This window comes from Acomys minous (genome assembly GCF_964271855.1).
Source record: "Acomys minous genome assembly, chromosome: 12".
Lineage (NCBI taxonomy): Eukaryota > Metazoa > Chordata > Mammalia > Rodentia > Muridae > Acomys > Acomys minous.
In genome coordinates, this window is record NC_140493.1 from 23,962,538 (window position 1) to 23,979,866 (window position 17,329).

Sequence of the window (17,329 nt, forward strand, 5' to 3'; positions counted from 1 at the left end):
AACTATCTTTCGCTTAGTCCATTAATCCAACAACTGTGCGCCTCCTGCGTGCCAGGCGCTATGCTGGGCGTCAGGAGAGAGAGCACGAGGCAACTGCCCAAGCTGCTCAGATGCCATAACCCTTAACAAAATCGGAACAGTGACAGGGTGCGGGGTGGCCTAGGGAAGCTCTCAGGGGACATCTCACTGGCACCCCAAACCTCTTTTCCTGGAGAGATGAAACCCCCACTTCCAGTCCTAACCAGATCTGAGCTCCAAACCCCTCAGGCTCCTCCCATGGAAGCCGGCTCTCCTGTGACCTCTATTGGCTTTTCTGGGCACCTGTTTGTCTTCCCCAGGCACAGGGTGCGCTGCCCACCTGCTCTTAGCTCTCTGACAATTTCTTCACTAAGCCCCCCACCCACCCACCTTGCTGAGTCTGCAAAATGGGCTACAAACAGGGAAACACTGCTGCAGGCCTAGCACTGGGCTCTTCTTCCCTGTCTCATTGGAGTCTCTTTCAAAATTGGAAGTAGAGAATGTGCCCATTTCATAGATGACGCGGCTGAGGCCTAGAAGAGGCCATGCTTAGCTAGAGATGAGGCTTGCAGGGGGTGTGGGGGGGGGGTGGAGGCCAGGCATGTGCTCAGTCAACCCTGTACATTAGGCAAGGGCTTGAGAGAAGAGAGGAAAGACCATAGAGGGAGACAGGATCTCCCACCCCACTGGGAAGGCTGGCTATTACCCCGCCCCTGGAAATTAAGCAGCTCAGCTGTGACGCCTCCTCCTGCCTCCCACCCAGCATGGCCTCCCCGAGGCTGTGGACCGTGTACCTGGGCAAGATGCGGCAGAACTCACGTTGGCCAGGCGAGGTGTCCTTCAAGGTGAACCGCCTGTTCCTGCACCCATATCACGAGGAGGACAGCCATGACTACGACGTGGCCCTGCTGCAGCTGGACCACCCTGTGGTGTACTCGGCCACTGTGCGCCCCATCTGCCTGCCTGCGAGCTCTCACTTCTTCGAGCCAGGCCAGCACTGCTGGATCACAGGCTGGGGAGCCCTGCGCGAGGGTGGTGAGCAGGGGCAGGTGGCGGGATCTGGGACACAAGGGGGCAGGCTTGGAGGAGGGCTGTCAGGGTGGCCAGGCCCTCCGGCTTTGAACGGAACTGGACTTGAGAAAAGTCTGTAACACGGCCTGTGGGTCCTACCACCCTCCTGGCTCTCTTTTGCCTTGTATGGCACTGAAGAACTTAAGCAGGGGGCATGCGTATGGGCTTAATGACGGGTAGGGATGCCAAAGTTTGGCTGTGTGAACCTTGTGGGGGAAGTCGGGGGGGGGGGCCGGGGTCAGGTGAGGCTCTACATTACTGTAGCCTGCACTGAGGGGAAGATGTCATATAAGCTACTCTCGGCTTAGGGGTGGGAACTATGGCCCCATTTTGTTGGTGAGAAAACTAACGCCCAGTCCCTTAGTTACTGAAACCACCCAGTCAAGATAGCTGCACAGGGACGTGGATTGCGGGCTGACCTCCTTCTGGGGCCCAGTGTTTTCTGCTCCTGCAGCTTCTTCCTGGCCTTAATTGATGGGAGCTGCCCTCTCCGGAGGCTTCCTTTCTGTTCTGCAAAGGTAGGCGCGGCTGGCTTACCTGCAGTCTTGACTGCGACTTTGGCCCGTGGTGACTGACCACCCTGAAGTAGAGGGCAGGTGTGTTGTGGTGCTGGGGGTTGAGGAAGGGGCTCTTGAGTGCCGAGACAAATGCTCCGCCACCCGGCCACACCCTGATCTTGACAGAGATACCCTAAAGATGGGGACTCTGAGCCTCAGAAAGGTGACATGGCCAGGATGGCAGTGGCAAAGCAAGGGTTGCTCGCATGACCCCTCGCTCAGCAACACACACACACATGTGAGCACCTACAATGTGTCAAGCATTGAGGCCTACAGGGGGCATGAAGAGGAGGACTCTCTTGGGGCAGGAAGACAATGGTATGAGATACCACAGACAGGCACAGGAAACAGCTCAGAGAAGACACCTGCCCTGCATGGCGGCAGGAAGGATCTACATCAAGGCTGAAATGGCTGGTAACCAAGTGTCCATGGTGAAGGCATAGGCGTCACATAGAAAGATCTAAGAATATGACCAGCAGCCAGCTGGAGGGGGGGCTAGGACAGGTGTGGCTAGAGGAAGGCCTCGGAGGACAGGTGAACCTTGAGGGCCACCACAGGGAATCTTGAGTGGGGAGTCCTTTCCACCTACACCTCAGAACCAAAGAGGCTTCAAAACCCCAATGTCTGGCCCAGCACTAGACTGGTGGATACAATCCCACAAGAGCTGGGACAAGATCTGGGCTGAACAGCAGGGGCCATTAAGGAGTTAAAAGGACAGGGAAGGGCCGTACTCTTTGATGGGATCCTCCAGCGGCCACAACAGAACATGGGGAGTCTGCCTGAGCCTGAAAGCCCTTGAGAGGAATGAGGAAAGAGAATGCTCTAACAGGCTTTCCAGGCATGAAGGCGGGGGGTGGGGGTGGGGGTCTGCTGTCACAAGTGGTACAGAGGAGTCACAAGTGACAGGGCAAGTAGGAAAGGCTCCTGAGAGGTCGGGATGACCACAGTGGGGAGCAGGTTCCTAGACACTCAGTTTTGCTTGTCCAGGTCCCGGTAGCAGCACTCTGCAGAAAGTGGATGTACAGCTGGTCCCTCAGGACCTATGCAGTGAGGCCTATCGCTACCAGGTGACCCCGCGCATGCTCTGTGCTGGCTACCGCAAGGGCAAGAAGGATGCCTGCCAGGTAACTACCTGTGGGGTGTGGGATGAAGGAAAGATGACTGCTCCCACTTTGCAGATGGGGAGTCTGAGGCCTTCAGACGCTGAGGCGCCTGCTTACGGCTGCAGAGGCACACAGCAGACCCTTGGCAAGGAAGGTCTTTGGTTCTGCTCCTTGCTATCCTGAGACCTTGGGCCTAGAGGCACACAGGGGAGACTGAGAGGAGACCCTCCCCCCTGAGCCAGATACATCTCTCCACGTCTCTCTTTTAGGGTGACTCTGGCGGCCCACTGGTTTGCAAGGAGCCCAGTGGCCGCTGGTTCCTGGCAGGATTGGTTAGCTGGGGCCTGGGCTGTGGCCGACCCAATTTCTTTGGTGTCTACACTCGCATCACACGCGTGATCAGCTGGATCCAGCAGGTGCTGACCTGAGTGGCTGTTCTACAGAGCTGGACCTGCCTCCAGCCCAAGCTCAGGGCGCCCACCCAGCCAGGGCACAAGTATTTTGGGGGCAAGTGGCCCTGCTGAGGCCTGTCTCCTCAGGCCTACCCCAGAGACAGCACAGGGAAGGAATGTCACTGCTGGCTAGGACGTCTCCCGAGGTTCAGGGGCCAGCCTCAGCTTGGCTTCACTTCCAACCCTTTTCCATTCTAGTCATTTCCTCTTTCCCCTCCTACCGTCTCCTTGGGGTGGGATCTGGTGGCAATGGCACTGGCTCCCAGGTCCCTGAAGAAAAGTAGATCTCTTTGCCTTGCAAAAGCCTCTTGGGGGGAACTGGCTCAGAGAGCACATTCCAGCCTGGGAGACCTCTCACCCGACACCACCACCGTGTACCTAGAAAGAAGGTGCCTCTATCAAGGTGAAACCTCCAGACCCCTCAAGACTGCCAAGTGGGCCACAGTGTAAGCCAAAACATGGGGTAGCCCCAGCTGCGGGTGCCTGCTTTCGCGGCTCTACCTGCTGCGGGGCCCTCCCTGCCATTCACTGGAGGCCCGCCGTCTGTTCTGAAAAAATAAACTGCTTCACCAAGCCCTGATGCTGGTATCTGAGTGGCCCCAACACATCTCAAGCTTGTCGCTGGACAGACCTGCTCCCGGTTCAGCCCCTTGTGACATGTGCAGAGGCCAGTGTGGAGGGTAGTGGGAGCCGGGACTCAGAGGCAAATAAGGGCTTTCTGGAGGAAAGGAGAGGGCAAAGGGCATATAGTTCCAGAGACAGGGCACATAAGGAACCATAAAGTGGGGTACAGCCAGAACACAGGAAAAAGAGGAGCAACACAGGGGGCTGCAGAGAGGTGAAACCCAAGAATGAGCAGAGGATTTGAGGGGGGGTTGGAGAGGTGGAGGTGGGGGATCGGGGGACGGGAGCCATGGCAGGCTGGAGAATGGAGTGGCTTTTCACATTTTACAATCAGCACCCATGCCATGTTGGGGGAGCCTGGGGCAGGTGAAGGGAGATGAAGTCCAGGGAGGAGAGGTCAGACCGTTGAGAGCAAGCAATGGGGATGAGCTGGAAGATTTAGCACACAACAGCGCCCCCTGGAGGCAGTGGTGATAAATGTCAAGTGCCTTGAGCTCCAGAACTGACAAGAGGTGGGAAGGAGGGGGGGGGGCAGGGGGAAAAGGGGGGGAAGGCTGACCAGGAAGCAGTAGAAGGCACTAGATCCTGCTAGGAAGGGGAGGGGCCAGCTGGACATGGACATCGGGGCCTCTGGCACCTGTGGGTAAGACCCAAAAATGTCATATGGCAGTCTCCACCTGAATTCCTAGCCCTAGAGAGTTCTGCTAAAAAAAATACAGAGATAACACCTATTTGCTATTAATCTGAAAACAGGTGGGGGAAAGAAGACCACATCTTTTAACAAGCCTCCAGCTGGCTCCTGAAAAGCTGGCTGGAAATGTGAGCTTACCTTTAGGGACTTGACAGAGAAGGGGAGTAGGAGGCATGGGAGCAAGAAGGTGAGGTGGCCAGGTGTCCCAGCAGGAAGTGGAGGGGTGTCCCAGCACTTAGGCTACAGCAGGGCTGCTGGCAGAGCAGGTACCCTCAACTCTGACTCCTAGGTACAGGACTTGGGCACAGCCTGACCTCTTCCCCCAACACCTGGGAAAGAGAGGACTCATAGAAAAGCCCCATTCCTTTGAGTGAGTCTATTTTGCCTGAGTTTAAGTCCTGTCCCCAAAAGTGGCCCAGAGAGAGAGAGAGAGAGAGAGAGAGAGAGAGAGAGAGAGAGAGAGAGACAGACAGACAGCCAGGCCAGCCTATTTGTTCAGGTTTATTTCATGGTGGGTGGGATACACCTGATAGATGTGTGCCCACCCCAGGGGGTCAAGACACAGGAGGCGCAGCTCAGCCCCTGTCACACCTGTCCCCTTCCCCATCACAAGTTCCTGGGCAGCCTGATGATTGACAGTTCACTCTGCTGCCCAACACATGCTGGCACAGGGGACGGGAGGGCAGCCAAGGTGATGCCAAGATCTTCCTTCCTGCTTGGCTAAGTCCTCGCACTGTCCCCCACCAGCATCTGAGGCCACAGGGTCCCATTTGGAGGATAGGCTAGAGTTCTCACCCCCCCCCCCAAGAAGGTAATGATTGCAGCCCACACACTTAGGGCATCCAGGAACCCCATGATCCTTCCCTGATTCTCACAACAACCCTGTGAGGTAGGTGGGAGGAAGGGTGACCCCAAGGTGCCATGGAGACTGAGGCTCAAGGAGGTGCTAGGACTGGGCTGGGAGGGAGTGTATCCACCATGCAGCAAGGGGACCCAGGCGAGGGGACAGAGGGGCCTGGGAGATATGGGTGGGCACTGCCACACTTTGGCCATGACAGGTGACTCCGCCTGGAGACTCCAGGGCCGACCTCAGGCCTTCCAAGGTCCCAGAGGGCCATAGGCCCGGGGCCTGGAGGCAGGAGTGAGTCTCAGCCCAGCAGATGCAGGCAGCAGTGACAAGGGACAGGGCAAGTCTTCCTCCTCGGGCCAGGGGCCCACCCCGTGGTACAAAAATAAAGGATTTCAGATCGGAACCCCAAGTCCCTGGAGGTGATCTGGGGGCTCACATCCGGGTGCCTCTGGCTTGTAATAGCTAGAAAATAAGAGAGGGGGCGGGGAGGGACAGAAGGAAGAGGAAAGGGGGTCAGAAAACCAGGGTGGGGAGGTGAGGACAGGGTGATGCCAGGACAGGAAAGTCGGGGACAATCAGGGGAGGGAGGGAGAGAGGGAGAGAGGGAGAGAGAAATGCAAGTGAGTCCCAGGCTGGCTCTGGAGGAGGGGTGGGGCTGAGGCCCAAAGGAGGCGGAGTCAGAACCGAGGACCGGGAGAAGCTGACGTCATGGGCTGGTGGTGGCAGCCTGGTGGTAGGGCAGGGATGCGAGAGGAGGCAGATCACTGCCTTCCCAGGCAAAAAGGGGCCAGTGGAAACAGCTGTCCGCCCCATCTTAGAACCCAACTGTGGCCCAGAGAGGCAGTGACATGCCCAAGGTCATTCAGGGAGATAAGGCTGACTGGACGCTACGTCACCCAGTCAGAGAGCAGGTTGGGTTTTTGGTTGGTTTTTTTTTTTTTTCTGCCACACTCCGATCCTTAGCAGGCCCTTGCCAACTCATCAGGCACGGGATACCACATATGGCCTGGCCACCCACTCCACAGAACTAGGGGACACAGTACCCACATGCAGTGCTGCACGAGCTTGTCGGAACATGCGGGATGGGGCAGAGGCACACGGTTAGTCCTCCCCTCCCCAGCCTGGCTCCAGTGCCCGACTGACTACAGGCAGGCCGACAGGGGAGTCTCCACCTCTGATTCAGTTCTCAGAGCCTCACCCCAAGAACCAGATAAATTGAGAGACTTTGGTAGGTGGAGAGAATCAGCCAAAAGCTCAGCTGAAGTCCAGGGACAAGATTATGAGCACCCTCCTTGCTTCCGCCCCTCCCTCCAGCTCTGCCAGGCTACAAACCAGGGGCGGCAGCTCTGGGGGCGGGCGCGGGACCGAGGAGCTCTCACGGCAAGCTCAGGCTTGGGTCTGGGAGGGTGCGAACAGGGACCTGCAAGGAGGAAACGTGAGGAGGCAAGCGGGAAGAGTGGGACCTGTGGCCAAGGCCAGCCTCAGAGGTGCTCTGCTGGGTTGGAGGACACAGAGCGGATGTGGCCGCGCCCATCCTCCCCAGGCCAGGAGGCGGAAGGGGCCGGAAGGGGTGAAGGAGGCGGCAGGCAAGATGCTTGAGGATGCAGGGCCAGGGGGCCCGGGGAGAGGGCACGGGAGACTGGGACGAGGGCAGCCCCAGGGTGGAGACGGGAGCAGGCGGAGAGGAAACCTGGGCAGGGGCAGAGAGGGAAGAGGCAGGGTGCAGATGAAATCCAGGAGGAAGAGGAGGTGGATGAAGATGAAGCAGGACCTCCAGCAGGAAGCGGAGGAGGAGGAGGCGGTGGTGGGAGGGAGAAAAGGTTAGCGGGATCCTGAGATGACAGGGCTGCAAGAGAAAGTGAGAGAGGGATGGTTATGGGCAAGGCGCCAGGCGCTGAGCTAACCCTGGTGGCCCGCCCCCTCAGTTCCCGGCGGCAGCTGCTCCAGCAGGGAGAGGGCGGGAGGCCCGGGCTGTCATTAGCAATCGTCCTCTTGGGGGCGGGCTGCACCTTTCTCCTGGGCATCCGCCTCCACCTGCACCTGGGCCACCTCCACCTCCTCCACCTCCTGCCGCCGCTGCTCCTCCAGCTGCTCGTCCGTGCTCTGCGCACCCGCCGCCGACCAGGGAAGAGAGAGTGGAGACACTGACGAGGGGGCGGGGCTGCGGGCAGACGTCCGCAGGGACCCCGACCTCAGGACAGAGGGGCGGGCGGGATGAAAGGGACCTCTGGGAAAGGGAGGGCTGCAGCCAAAGCAGCTGGTGGGTCTTCCCTAGCCCAGAGGGGATGCTCAGAGACCAGCCAGGCTGCTGTTACAAAGCTGGGCTATGGGGAAGGCTGGAAGAGGAGCCACTGGGCTCCTGGGAAGGCCTTACTTTGGGAGGATGGATCCAGAGCAGGAAGCCAAGGTTGTCCCAGGGCAGTCACCAGCCAGATCTAGATGCCAGCAACAGTGTCTGGCAGCCTGGGCCAGGTTGGTGACACAGGGAAATCAGAGCAGCAGGGCACCCTGCACTCTTGCAGGGAGGAGCCAGCCACTGGCGTGGGAGAGGGGCTGGCAGGGGGATCACAGCAGGGCTGGGTGTCAAACACACAAGAAGCCAGAGTTCCTAAGACTCCAGCACATGGGCACAGCTCCTGCCTTCCCCACGTGGATCATGCCTATTGTGTGGGACCTATGGCAGACCCAAGGGCCCAAGGGCCCAAGGACTTTACTCCATTCCTCCCTGCAGGCCAGCTGTCAACTGTGCTCTTGGGAACTTGCTGCCTAGCCCAGAGCCCATAGGGCTCCGGACACCCTTCAGGCAGACTAACCCAAAAGGCCCAGGGAAGGGTAAGACTTTGGGATTTCCCCGTCCTGACCTAGGCTGACACCAGGTTGTCACTAATTTCTGGGAATTAAATCAGCAGATTGGAACCCACGAGTTCCAGCCTGCAGTCACCAGAGCTCACCCAGCAACGGTGTGAGAAGAGAGACTTGCCCAAAGTCACATAGAGCAGCTCGCCACACCCGGGGGGGGGGGGCCCTACTTCAGTGTGCTCTGCCTTGCCCCTCAGTACCTGCTCATGTGGCCCCTTTCCGATGCCTCGTGGAGCCCACCCTGTCTGTGCCCTTGCAATGGTCCTCCTGACTGCTCCCCAGCCTGGGCCAAGGGTGTGAGCTGACTGGACTGTAGTGGCATGGGATGGATGACCATGAGTGTTATGTGGGTGCAGCAGGAGGGAGGAGGAAGCAGCGAAGGGGGGAGGGGTTGCCGTCTTCACACAGGGCAGGGGCTCACCTTGGTTTTACGGCTGGATTCTGAGCTTACGCCATGTGGGGAGCTGTGGAGCTCCTTAGACACCACACACAGGAACTCAGCCTGGTCCTCACTGCCATAGTTGTAGGAGGAACCGATGTTCACCAGCTGGAAGGGTGGGACACCAAAAGGACAGTGATGAAGGGGGAGCTGGAGGCCAGGAGAGACACAGGCCATAGCCTGTGCAGGCAGCTCCTGGTCTTCCAGAGGCACAGCCAATAGGAAGGCAGTGTACTTGTTCCTCATCAGCCCCTCTCCAAGCATGGCCAGACCTGACCCGGAAAGAGAGGATAGTGATACCCTCGCCCCATCCTACAACCAGGTTGAAGCAAACGGCGTCCACCTCACCTCAGGACTAGGTTTGCAGGGTAGGGTTGGCAGAGCAGAGCCTATGGAATATTCCTTTCATTCCCAGAAGAGGCCAGCAACTCCTAAGGCTTCAGGGCCCAGGCTGGTGACCCCTGACCCACACGCTGGCTTTAGTCTTTGAGAGCTCAGGCAACTGATCAGTGTCTTCTTGGGTTCTCAGAGTGGCCTCCCTTGCTCTGAGGTCCTGAGAGCCACACCTAGGTGGCCCTTCTGACAAAAATATGTGAAGGGCTCTGAGCTCTTGGGACCCACACAGCAGGCAAAAACAAAAACAAAAACCCATCACCCATCTCGGCCAGCAGAGGGCAAGGCAGACAGTAGGCTACTAGAGAACTGTGCCTGCAGGCCAAGGACCAGCCCAGGAGCCCTCCCTGTCCTCCTTGGAGTCCTACAGATTTACTCATACCATTTCTAGAGTTTTTTGATGTTGTTGTTGTTTGGTTTTTTTTTTGTTGTTGTTTGTTTGTTTAGACAGGGCCTCCAACTCACTAGGCAGTTGACAGTGACCTTGACTTCCTGCCTACACCCCACCCCCTCCACCCCACCCCCGAGTGTAGATGTGGCTCTTTTGATACTGGCTATGAACTGGTACCAATGAATGGAGTCCTGCCCCAGACTAGAATCTTTCCTGATGTCTCGTCTTGGTTTTACAAAGGCCTTGTGACGGAGGTGTCATGGGCTCACATCCCAGCATGCAGAGGCTGAGAAAGAGCTGGCTAGCTCGAGTAGGAGGAGTCACATAGGGCAGAGGTGGAAGACAGGGCATCCTCCTGTACCAACTGCTTGGTCGGTCTTCTTCATAACGGCTATCTCCTGGAAGGCAAGCCTTCTCCTCCCATTCCCATGTGGGAGATAGTTGGTGGGCTAGGTGCACAGGGAACTAGCTTAACTCCTCTCTTGCTCTTAGGGCAAGACTCAACCTTGGGTTCATTTTGGTACTCTGTGTCTCTAGGAACCTGAGAAGCATTATGCAGCTTGCTGTGTAGCTGATAACAGGAGTCTCCCGGGGCGACCCACATATGGCCTGGAGGCATGGCAGGTCACACACTAGTACCCTGGGAAGCCATCATATGGGGACTTCCAGGAAAGGGGGCTGCTTTTCACTGTGCTTGTCTGTCATGAGACCCCAGAGGTCAGGTCTGGGGCTTGGCAGGGATTCTGCTCAACTCTGTGGTTCTGGCCTCCTATACCTGAGCCAGCGCTGAGGACCAGAGACTGGAAGCTATACAGATCCCCAGGGACTAGGATGCCCAGTGATAAGGGTTCCCTGCCTCACTCCTTCTCAGTCCACCTGTACCCAGCAGGCGCTTTCCTAGTTGTACTTTGTTCTATTCAAGAAGACTATGGGCCGGCGGTGGTGGCACACACCTTTACGCCCAGCACTCGGGAGGCAGAGGCAGGCGGATGGCTGTGAGTTCAAGGCCAGCCTGGTCTACAATGTGAGTCTAGGTTAGCTAAGGCTACACAGAGAAAACTTGTCTTGAAAAACCAAACTGAACAAGAAGAAGAAGAAGAAGAAGAAGGAGAAGAAGAAGAAGGAGAAGAAGAAGAAGAAGAAGAAGAAGACAACGACTATGGATTTGGGCTGGGGGTGGGCGTAGGGGGTGGGTGTAGGGGTGAGTGGGGGACTGGAGGCTTTAGAAAGGACAGGTTTAAGGTGTCCCTTGTGCCCAGCCCACCTGCTCAAAGCGCCAGCCATCAGACATGGTGGAGACCATCTGTGTCAGCTCCTCCTCCTGGCACTGTAGCACTCGGTACACGTGCTTGGGTGGCACCTGTGGGTAAAAGGTTTACATGGAGGATACCTCGAAGGGCACCAGGCACCTAGCTGCTCCTTCCACAACTGTGTAACCATAGGTGGGGGGGGGGGGGCAGGAAAGCTAGAGGAGGGAGGAGGAAGCCATACTCTGAATACCTCCTGTGTGCCATCTGTGTCCCTTCTGAGACCCTTACACATTATGGGATTTTTATACTGAGGCTCTCAGGGAGCTTTAGTTACTTGCCCAGGGCCACCAGCTCAAGGGTGACAGAGCCATGTGTAGAATATGGGTAATACAAGAGGAAAGCAAGGCAGGATTTGGGGAGATGGTTAGCATCACCTGTAGAGTCAAGCCCTTACCTCTTTAGTCTCTATAGCTGGGAGGTGATGACTCACCCTGTCACCCTGGGATCTAAGCTCTGAAATGCCAGTCCCAATGGCTCATGTGTACCTACTTGGGGACTGCCTGACTCCATCAAGTGGACATTTACCCATCCTTCCTGGCTGGCGGGTGGGGGAGTGGGCTGCTACTGACATTCTCTGTGAGCGAGGGTAGCTAGGCAACATTTGAGCATCTCTGCTTTCCACAGAGGAAAACAAAGGACACGATAACCCTCGGTCACACACAGCAGAAGCCCAGGCGGGGGCAGAACATTATCAGTGTATATCCAGGCTGGGGCAGTGCTGGGCAGCCTGGTAGGCCTCCCCTGACCAGGCTTCTAACCCTCTCCCTCCACTGGCCCTGCTTGCTCTCTCTCCAAACCTGGGTCACTGTGTAGTCTTTCTCCTCCATCCTGTCCTTGATGATTCGGATCAGAGGGCCGATGTTGTAGAACTCAGCTTCCTCCAGGACTCCTGGGACACAGAACAGCCCAGTCACCTCTACTGTCTCCATGCCCCATTCTCTTTGTCCCCAGACCCGCTTCCTGCTCTGGTCACATCCTAGATAGGGTCCATGAGTCAAGAGTCAAGAAAGAGGGAACATTTCAGGTCTAGAGATTTGCTCAATTGGTAGAGTAGCCGACTAGCACACATCAAGCCCTGGGTTCGATCCCTAGCACTGCCCAAACTGCGAATGGTGATAACACTTGTAATCCTAGCACTCGGGAGGCAGAGGCAGGAAGATCAAAAGTTCAAGGACACCCTTGGCTACATAACAAGTTTTGAGGCCAGCCTGGGCTATATGAGACCTAGTCCAATGCAAACAAAAGGGAACAATTTTTTTTCCCCTTGGCCCCACATAAGAGGCTGAGATGTCGCTTCTCAGGCCAGCCCCATCTCTGGAGCTGTAATGAGCTTGTGACTCAGGAGTTCCTGCTAGTTCACAGCTTGGGGCTGTTTGGGGCATCAAGAGAGAAGGCTCATTGTGACTGTGTCCTAGAATACTACAGGGAGTGCCTAGGCCACCCACTGTGTGCCCTCGTTTATCAAACTCACACTAAGTGCCAGGCCTGTGCTGGGAACATCATATTCTTTATGGCACTCGTCAGAACTAGAAACGAGTACTTTCATTATGTCTACTGAACAATTGGGGAAACTGAGGCTATGAGAGAGAAACAGCTTGTCCAAGGTCACATGGCCTGTAAGCCGCAGAGCCAAGGCAACCTCCACCTTCAGAGCCCTGCCGCCCCTGCCCCCCTTCCCTGGAAGTAAATAAACATGTATACACTTCTAGCTAAAAAACTGTGTTTGTAGAGCTCCCGTGGGTGTATCAGAGGTCCTGGGACGCAGGGGAAGCAGGTGTGGAGAATGGGTCAGGGTCAGGAACTAACTGAGGTCTGTGTGTTATAGACTGATCTGAGAGATCAAGCCAGCTCTCCTCTCGCTCACTGACATGACATGTTAAGAGCTCTCAGGAGCCTGAACTGCAGGAAGTCTCTGCAGGGCATGGGGCTGCTGGGCTCTTTGGGGACAGGGACCATCACAGACTGAGCATAACCGTCCTCTCAGTGCATAACCTTTGAGCCAGCACTTAGGAGGCAGAGGCAGGTGGATCTCTGTTGAGTTTGAGGCCAGCCTGGTCTACAAAGCGAATCCAGGACAGTCGGGGCTACACAGAGAAACCCTGTCTCGAAAAAACAAGAAAACAAAAACAAAAAACCAAAACACAAACAAACAAGCAACAACAACAAACCCATAACCTTTGAAGTGCTGTATGTAGCCTTTGCAGCCTAACTGCCAGGTGATGGAGGAACTCTGGCCAATGGGAGGTGAAGAGTCATGAAGGTAGAAGCCCAAGGAAGTGCTCTGACAGAAGAGGCTGACTAGCCAATGACTCCATGGCTGCATGGGCAACTGGCAACAGGGGAAAGGGTCAGGCCAGAAGCCCCCATGCTAGCACACTGACCCTGAATCACAGCCTGAGGAGCTGGGAGGGGTCAGTGGCTGTTGTTATAGTCCCCTGGCCTCTGGTACTTCCTTACAGCAGCTGGAACTGGGTGCATGTGTGGGGGTGAGGGTGGGGGGTGCATCCTGATCACTATTACTGCTTAACTAGTCCCTGCCTGAAGGGACAGTCAGCAAAGACCACTGCCCGAGTGACAGAAATCTCAGGCTAGGCAGCTCCGTGCTGTGGAAAAGCTTCCTTCTACCTTCCTACTGCTGACTGAGGCGGGTGCAATTGTTACTACACGTCACACACCCAGAGAGGCTAACTAACACCTACCACCGCCATACTGCCTCCTCCTGAATCCCATCTCTCTAGCTGCTCCCCCACCACGGCTGAAGAGGTGAGCGCACCAGAGCTTGGAAGAGCCAGAACCTGTAAACAGGTGTTGGCTGTGCTGCAGCTGGAGTATGAGCCTCCCTGGAGGGACCTGATCCTGAGCCCAGGCCCTATCCACGTGATCTGTTCCCTCTGGACCGCTAGGCAGCCTTCGGTAGGCAGGGGCAGCGCCGGCTACCTACAGTAAGCTCAGAACATGATGCTCTCCCTTTCTCTCTCTGTCCTTTTGGGGAGCCTTCAGGACCCCATCAGGGTCAGCCAGGCCTGGGTGAGACACCCACAGGTGCACAGGACCCATGTGCAGTCCCAACAGGCACTCTTCAGAATGTGAGCCATGATGCCTGTTCTGTAGACCCCAGTGGAGACTCAAATAAGCCTGGCATGTCCAAGGTGGCCTGGCCTTGTCCAGAGCCACACTCAAGGGTACAGAGGAGAGCTGGTTTGGGGATGACTCAGTTAGTCCCTGACTCTGATCCATTCTCCACATGGCTTCCACGTCAGCGGGGCTGAGATAAGAGTCTCCATTGGCCTGGGAAGGGCTAAACTTATACTAGGCACAGTGTGAGGCTGGCCACTTTGGGGAGAGTCACCAGCTTAGGACAGTGGCTGATGATAAGCCCCTGCTTGGGATCCCAGAATAAGGCAGAGAAAGAAGACCCAACCCTTCCCCCCATCCAGCCTAGGGCCTCACAGACCACACCTGGCTTGCCAAAAGGCCAAGGAGAAAAGTCATTCATTCCCAAAGGCAACAGAAGCCTCCTTGGGGCCTCACTGGCTTTTTTCCTCTTCCTGTTTCCACATCACTTCCCCTAATAGCACCCAGTAGCAGCTTGGGTCTCTCAGCTTGGCAGAGACTGGTGAATGGGACCCCCCCACCCCCGCCCACTCTAGGATGGGCAGAAAATAACAGGGGAAAGTACATGCCCCTGGCTACAGGAATGATTTCAGGCCTCCCCTGAAGGCTCTGACAGGCTGCAGAGAGCCCCAGACCAGCACAATGGACCAAACTCACCCTCCTCAGCCATGTCCTTGTCCAGCACCAGTTTGCCATGCCTGAGGAAGTTCAATATGGGCCCGAAGTAGGTGGGGTCACGGTCAATGAGGTAGGCCCCGGTCTCATCCTGTGGAGGAGATGACCATAGGCAGTGAGAGGTATGCAAGCTTCCCCAAGCCCTGCCCCCACACATAAGCTCAACTCACCACAGGCTGGAAATGGGGAGTGACAGAGCAGCAAGGCTCTGGGTTCGAGCCCCACCTTTGCCTTTTTCTGGCTGTGTGACCTTGAGGCAATCATCTGGCCTCTTGGAGCATCTCTTCTCTCCCCCATAATCAGAGGACTAAGTGTGAGCACAGAGTGTGACCCTACCTCTGCACAGGACCCAGTGAAGTTCCCTCCTGCAAAAGTTTCCCTCTTGGAGAGGCTGTCCCTCAAACCAACTCCACTAGCCACCAGATGTTTGCAAGTTTCCAAAGAAGCTGCTTTCTGATTGGACATTGGCAGCCTGCAGGGAGGCAGAGCTGGCGCTGGTACAACCCAGCAAGACATCAAGAAGCGAGGGACTCATCCAAGGACAAACTGTGAGAGGGCCACAGAATGGGAGCCAGGGGACTTTGACAAGCCAACTCCAGAGGCCTTGCACATGAGAAGGCCAAAGTCAGAGAGCAAGGAAGTCTTTCCCACCCCGTTACCCCGGACTCCTCCTAGGTCATTCTGGGAGTTGGCAGGAGAGTAGGGTGAGCCTACAAGTGGCATCTGTAAGGCCAGGGCTCTTCCCCACATTAATCCCATCTCCAAGACCCCCAGGCCTCCTTCACCCAGATCCTTGCACCCTTCAGCTGCCCACACCCCAAGGGCGGGGAGAAGCAGCCGCTGGAGCCAGCCGAGGCAGTTAGGCAGGCCCGGCTTCTCGGTCCCTCCCCAGGGCTCCACAGCGAGGAAGCGTCCGGGATCCAGGGCAGTGCTCCAAGGCTCCAAAAGGCCGCGGCCTGTGCTGTCCCGTTGCCACGGCAATAGGCACAGCGATCCCTCTCTGTTCCGCTTCCTCCCCTTCCTCCCCTTCCTCCTGCCCGGGCTCCCCGCCTTGGGATCCTAGAAAAGCTACGCCACCCAGGCCGGAGGACGCGTTGGTGGGAAAGCCCCGGAACGCGGAGCCGGGACGCCGCGGTCAGCGGGCTCACCCTGTCGGACTGCAGCTCTTCGCCCTGACACAGGCGGCTAAGGAAGGACTTCTGCTCCCGGCACAGCGTCTGGCGGGTGGTCAGGAACACCGTGCCCCCCACGTTCAGCCTCACCCACTTGCCCCAGCCGCCCCCGGCGCGGCCGCCCACCCCCGCCGGTGGCGCTGCCTCCCCGGCCTCCATCCTCATCGCCGGCCGCGGTGTCTGCATCCTTCCCTCCGCGCTCCCCGGGCGGGTACCAGGCACGGAGCATGCCGGGAGCTGTAGTCTGGAGCCAGGGCTGGGACGCGCTGTGCTTGTCCTGGTGCAGCTCGGACAGCAGGTCCCGCCCCTCATTACCTTTCTTGACCGGGGTCAGTTACTTGGTATCTCCTTTTGGCCACACTGTTTGGTTTGCAGAAGGTCAGCACCCTAGGAAAACAGCGGTCCCCCAATCGGCTATTCCTCCCATTTGTTCTCCTTTGTGCGGGGGACCCTGCTGAGGAACGCCTGACCTGAGAAGAACTTTCTTCCCCCTGAGATTTCTATTTGAGCCTGTACCTACTCTTTAATAGGCTCAAGCGACTGGCTGTGAGTGAGTGAGTGAGTGAGTGTGTGTGTGTGTGTGTGTGTGTGTGTGTGTGTGTGTGTGTGTGTGTGTGTGTGTGTGTGTTGCTAGGGATGGAACCCACAGCCTCTGGTATGCTAAAACAGAGAGACACAGCAGTATTTCTTTCTGTCCTGTGTCTAGTGAAGACCATAGGAATGAGGGTGGGTCACCTCTACGTCCTCCTAAATTCTCTGAGGACATGTAGCTGGATTTAGGGCTGGCTGAACATTTCTGTGTGCCAGAAGCGCTGTGGACATACATATTATGCATTTAAGCTTCCTGCAGCCCTGCTGTGTACCACCAAAACAGCAGCACAGATGGGGCCCTAGAAGTAAAGGGACAGTGGTGCATTTCCGTACTAGGGTTCATTTCCTGTGCTTTTCTCAGGGTTGTCAAGGATCAGGCCAGGATTTGCACAGTGAGGTCAGATCTCCTCTTCCTCTTCCTCCTCCTCCTCCTCCTCCTCCTCCTCCTCCTCCCCCTCCCAGCTCCCCACATCTCTCAGCTGCCCACACCCAAGGAGCAAGCCGAAGGGAACACCTCAACTCCTCTCCTAATGCTGGAGTCCCTTCTGGACAGCAAAGCTTAGGGGGACACGGGGGGTATGAAGGCAGCCCTGGCCTGTAGGGCTTGTGGGACAGGTCCCAAGGGCCACTGGTCTGCACGGATGGGGGTCGAGAAGAGAGGGAAGTCTGGAGGGACAGGAGTCAAAGTGCTCAGGACACTCACTACACTTGGGCTAGTATGAATTAAACAGAATCTGCTTAAGGAGTGACTGTCCAGAAGATGAAGTTCAGGTAACAGGCTTCCCTGATGTCTCCTGTTTCCACAAATAAGCTAGAACAGAAGCTTGGAGGTGAGGCATCTGGTAGCCTGCACAGGTCTGCTCTGCAAGGTAGGGAAAGGGAAGTTGTGAGGCACAGACCCCCAGCTACCTCTGTAGGGAGTGTGTGCTGTGTAACAGGACTGGGGTGGTGGGGGTGGGGTTGGGGGTGGGGGGACCAAGGCTCTCAATGAAACAGAAATGGCCTTGAGGTAGTGTTTT

General features: G+C 56.8%; 2 protein-coding genes across 10 annotated transcripts in view; one reads left to right on the forward strand and one right to left on the reverse strand.

Annotated features, from left to right (window-relative positions):
* The window catches only part of TMPRSS6 (transmembrane serine protease 6), a 32,078-nt gene extending 28,083 nt beyond the window's left edge, over window positions 1-3,995 (forward strand). Inside the window, exons 16-18 of the mRNA XM_084749829.1 lie at window positions 782-1,053; window positions 2,634-2,770; window positions 3,019-3,995. Of these exons, the coding sequence (XP_084605955.1) occupies window positions 782-1,053; window positions 2,634-2,770; window positions 3,019-3,177 (568 nt within the window). The 3' untranslated portion in view covers window positions 3,178-3,995. The remainder of the gene's footprint in view (window positions 1-781; window positions 1,054-2,633; window positions 2,771-3,018) is intronic.
* A 1,004-nt stretch (window positions 3,996-4,999) lies between these two features.
* KCTD17 (potassium channel tetramerization domain containing 17) lies at window positions 5,000-16,205 on the reverse strand. Of its 9 annotated transcripts, none has more exons than XM_084750859.1 (9): window positions 15,696-16,205; window positions 14,530-14,638; window positions 11,556-11,647; window positions 10,713-10,808; window positions 8,647-8,772; window positions 7,376-7,469; window positions 7,057-7,212; window positions 6,699-6,786; window positions 5,000-5,828 (listed from the first exon to the last, which is right to left on the reverse strand). In XM_084750859.1, exons 1-9 carry the CDS (start codon window positions 16,029-16,031, stop codon window positions 5,759-5,761), a joined length of 1,167 nt encoding a protein of 388 aa, XP_084606985.1. In that variant the 5' UTR covers window positions 16,032-16,205; the 3' UTR covers window positions 5,000-5,758. The 9 variants fall into 9 exon arrangements, 8 of the variants coding, with proteins under 8 accessions (XP_084606985.1, XP_084606986.1, XP_084606988.1 ...); XM_084750860.1 differs by having other exon boundaries at window positions 7,138-7,212; window positions 15,696-16,203; XM_084750862.1 differs by lacking the exons at window positions 7,057-7,212; window positions 7,376-7,469 and adding an exon at window positions 7,741-7,801 and having other exon boundaries at window positions 15,696-16,202.
* Window positions 16,206-17,329: the final 1,124 nt, after the last annotated feature.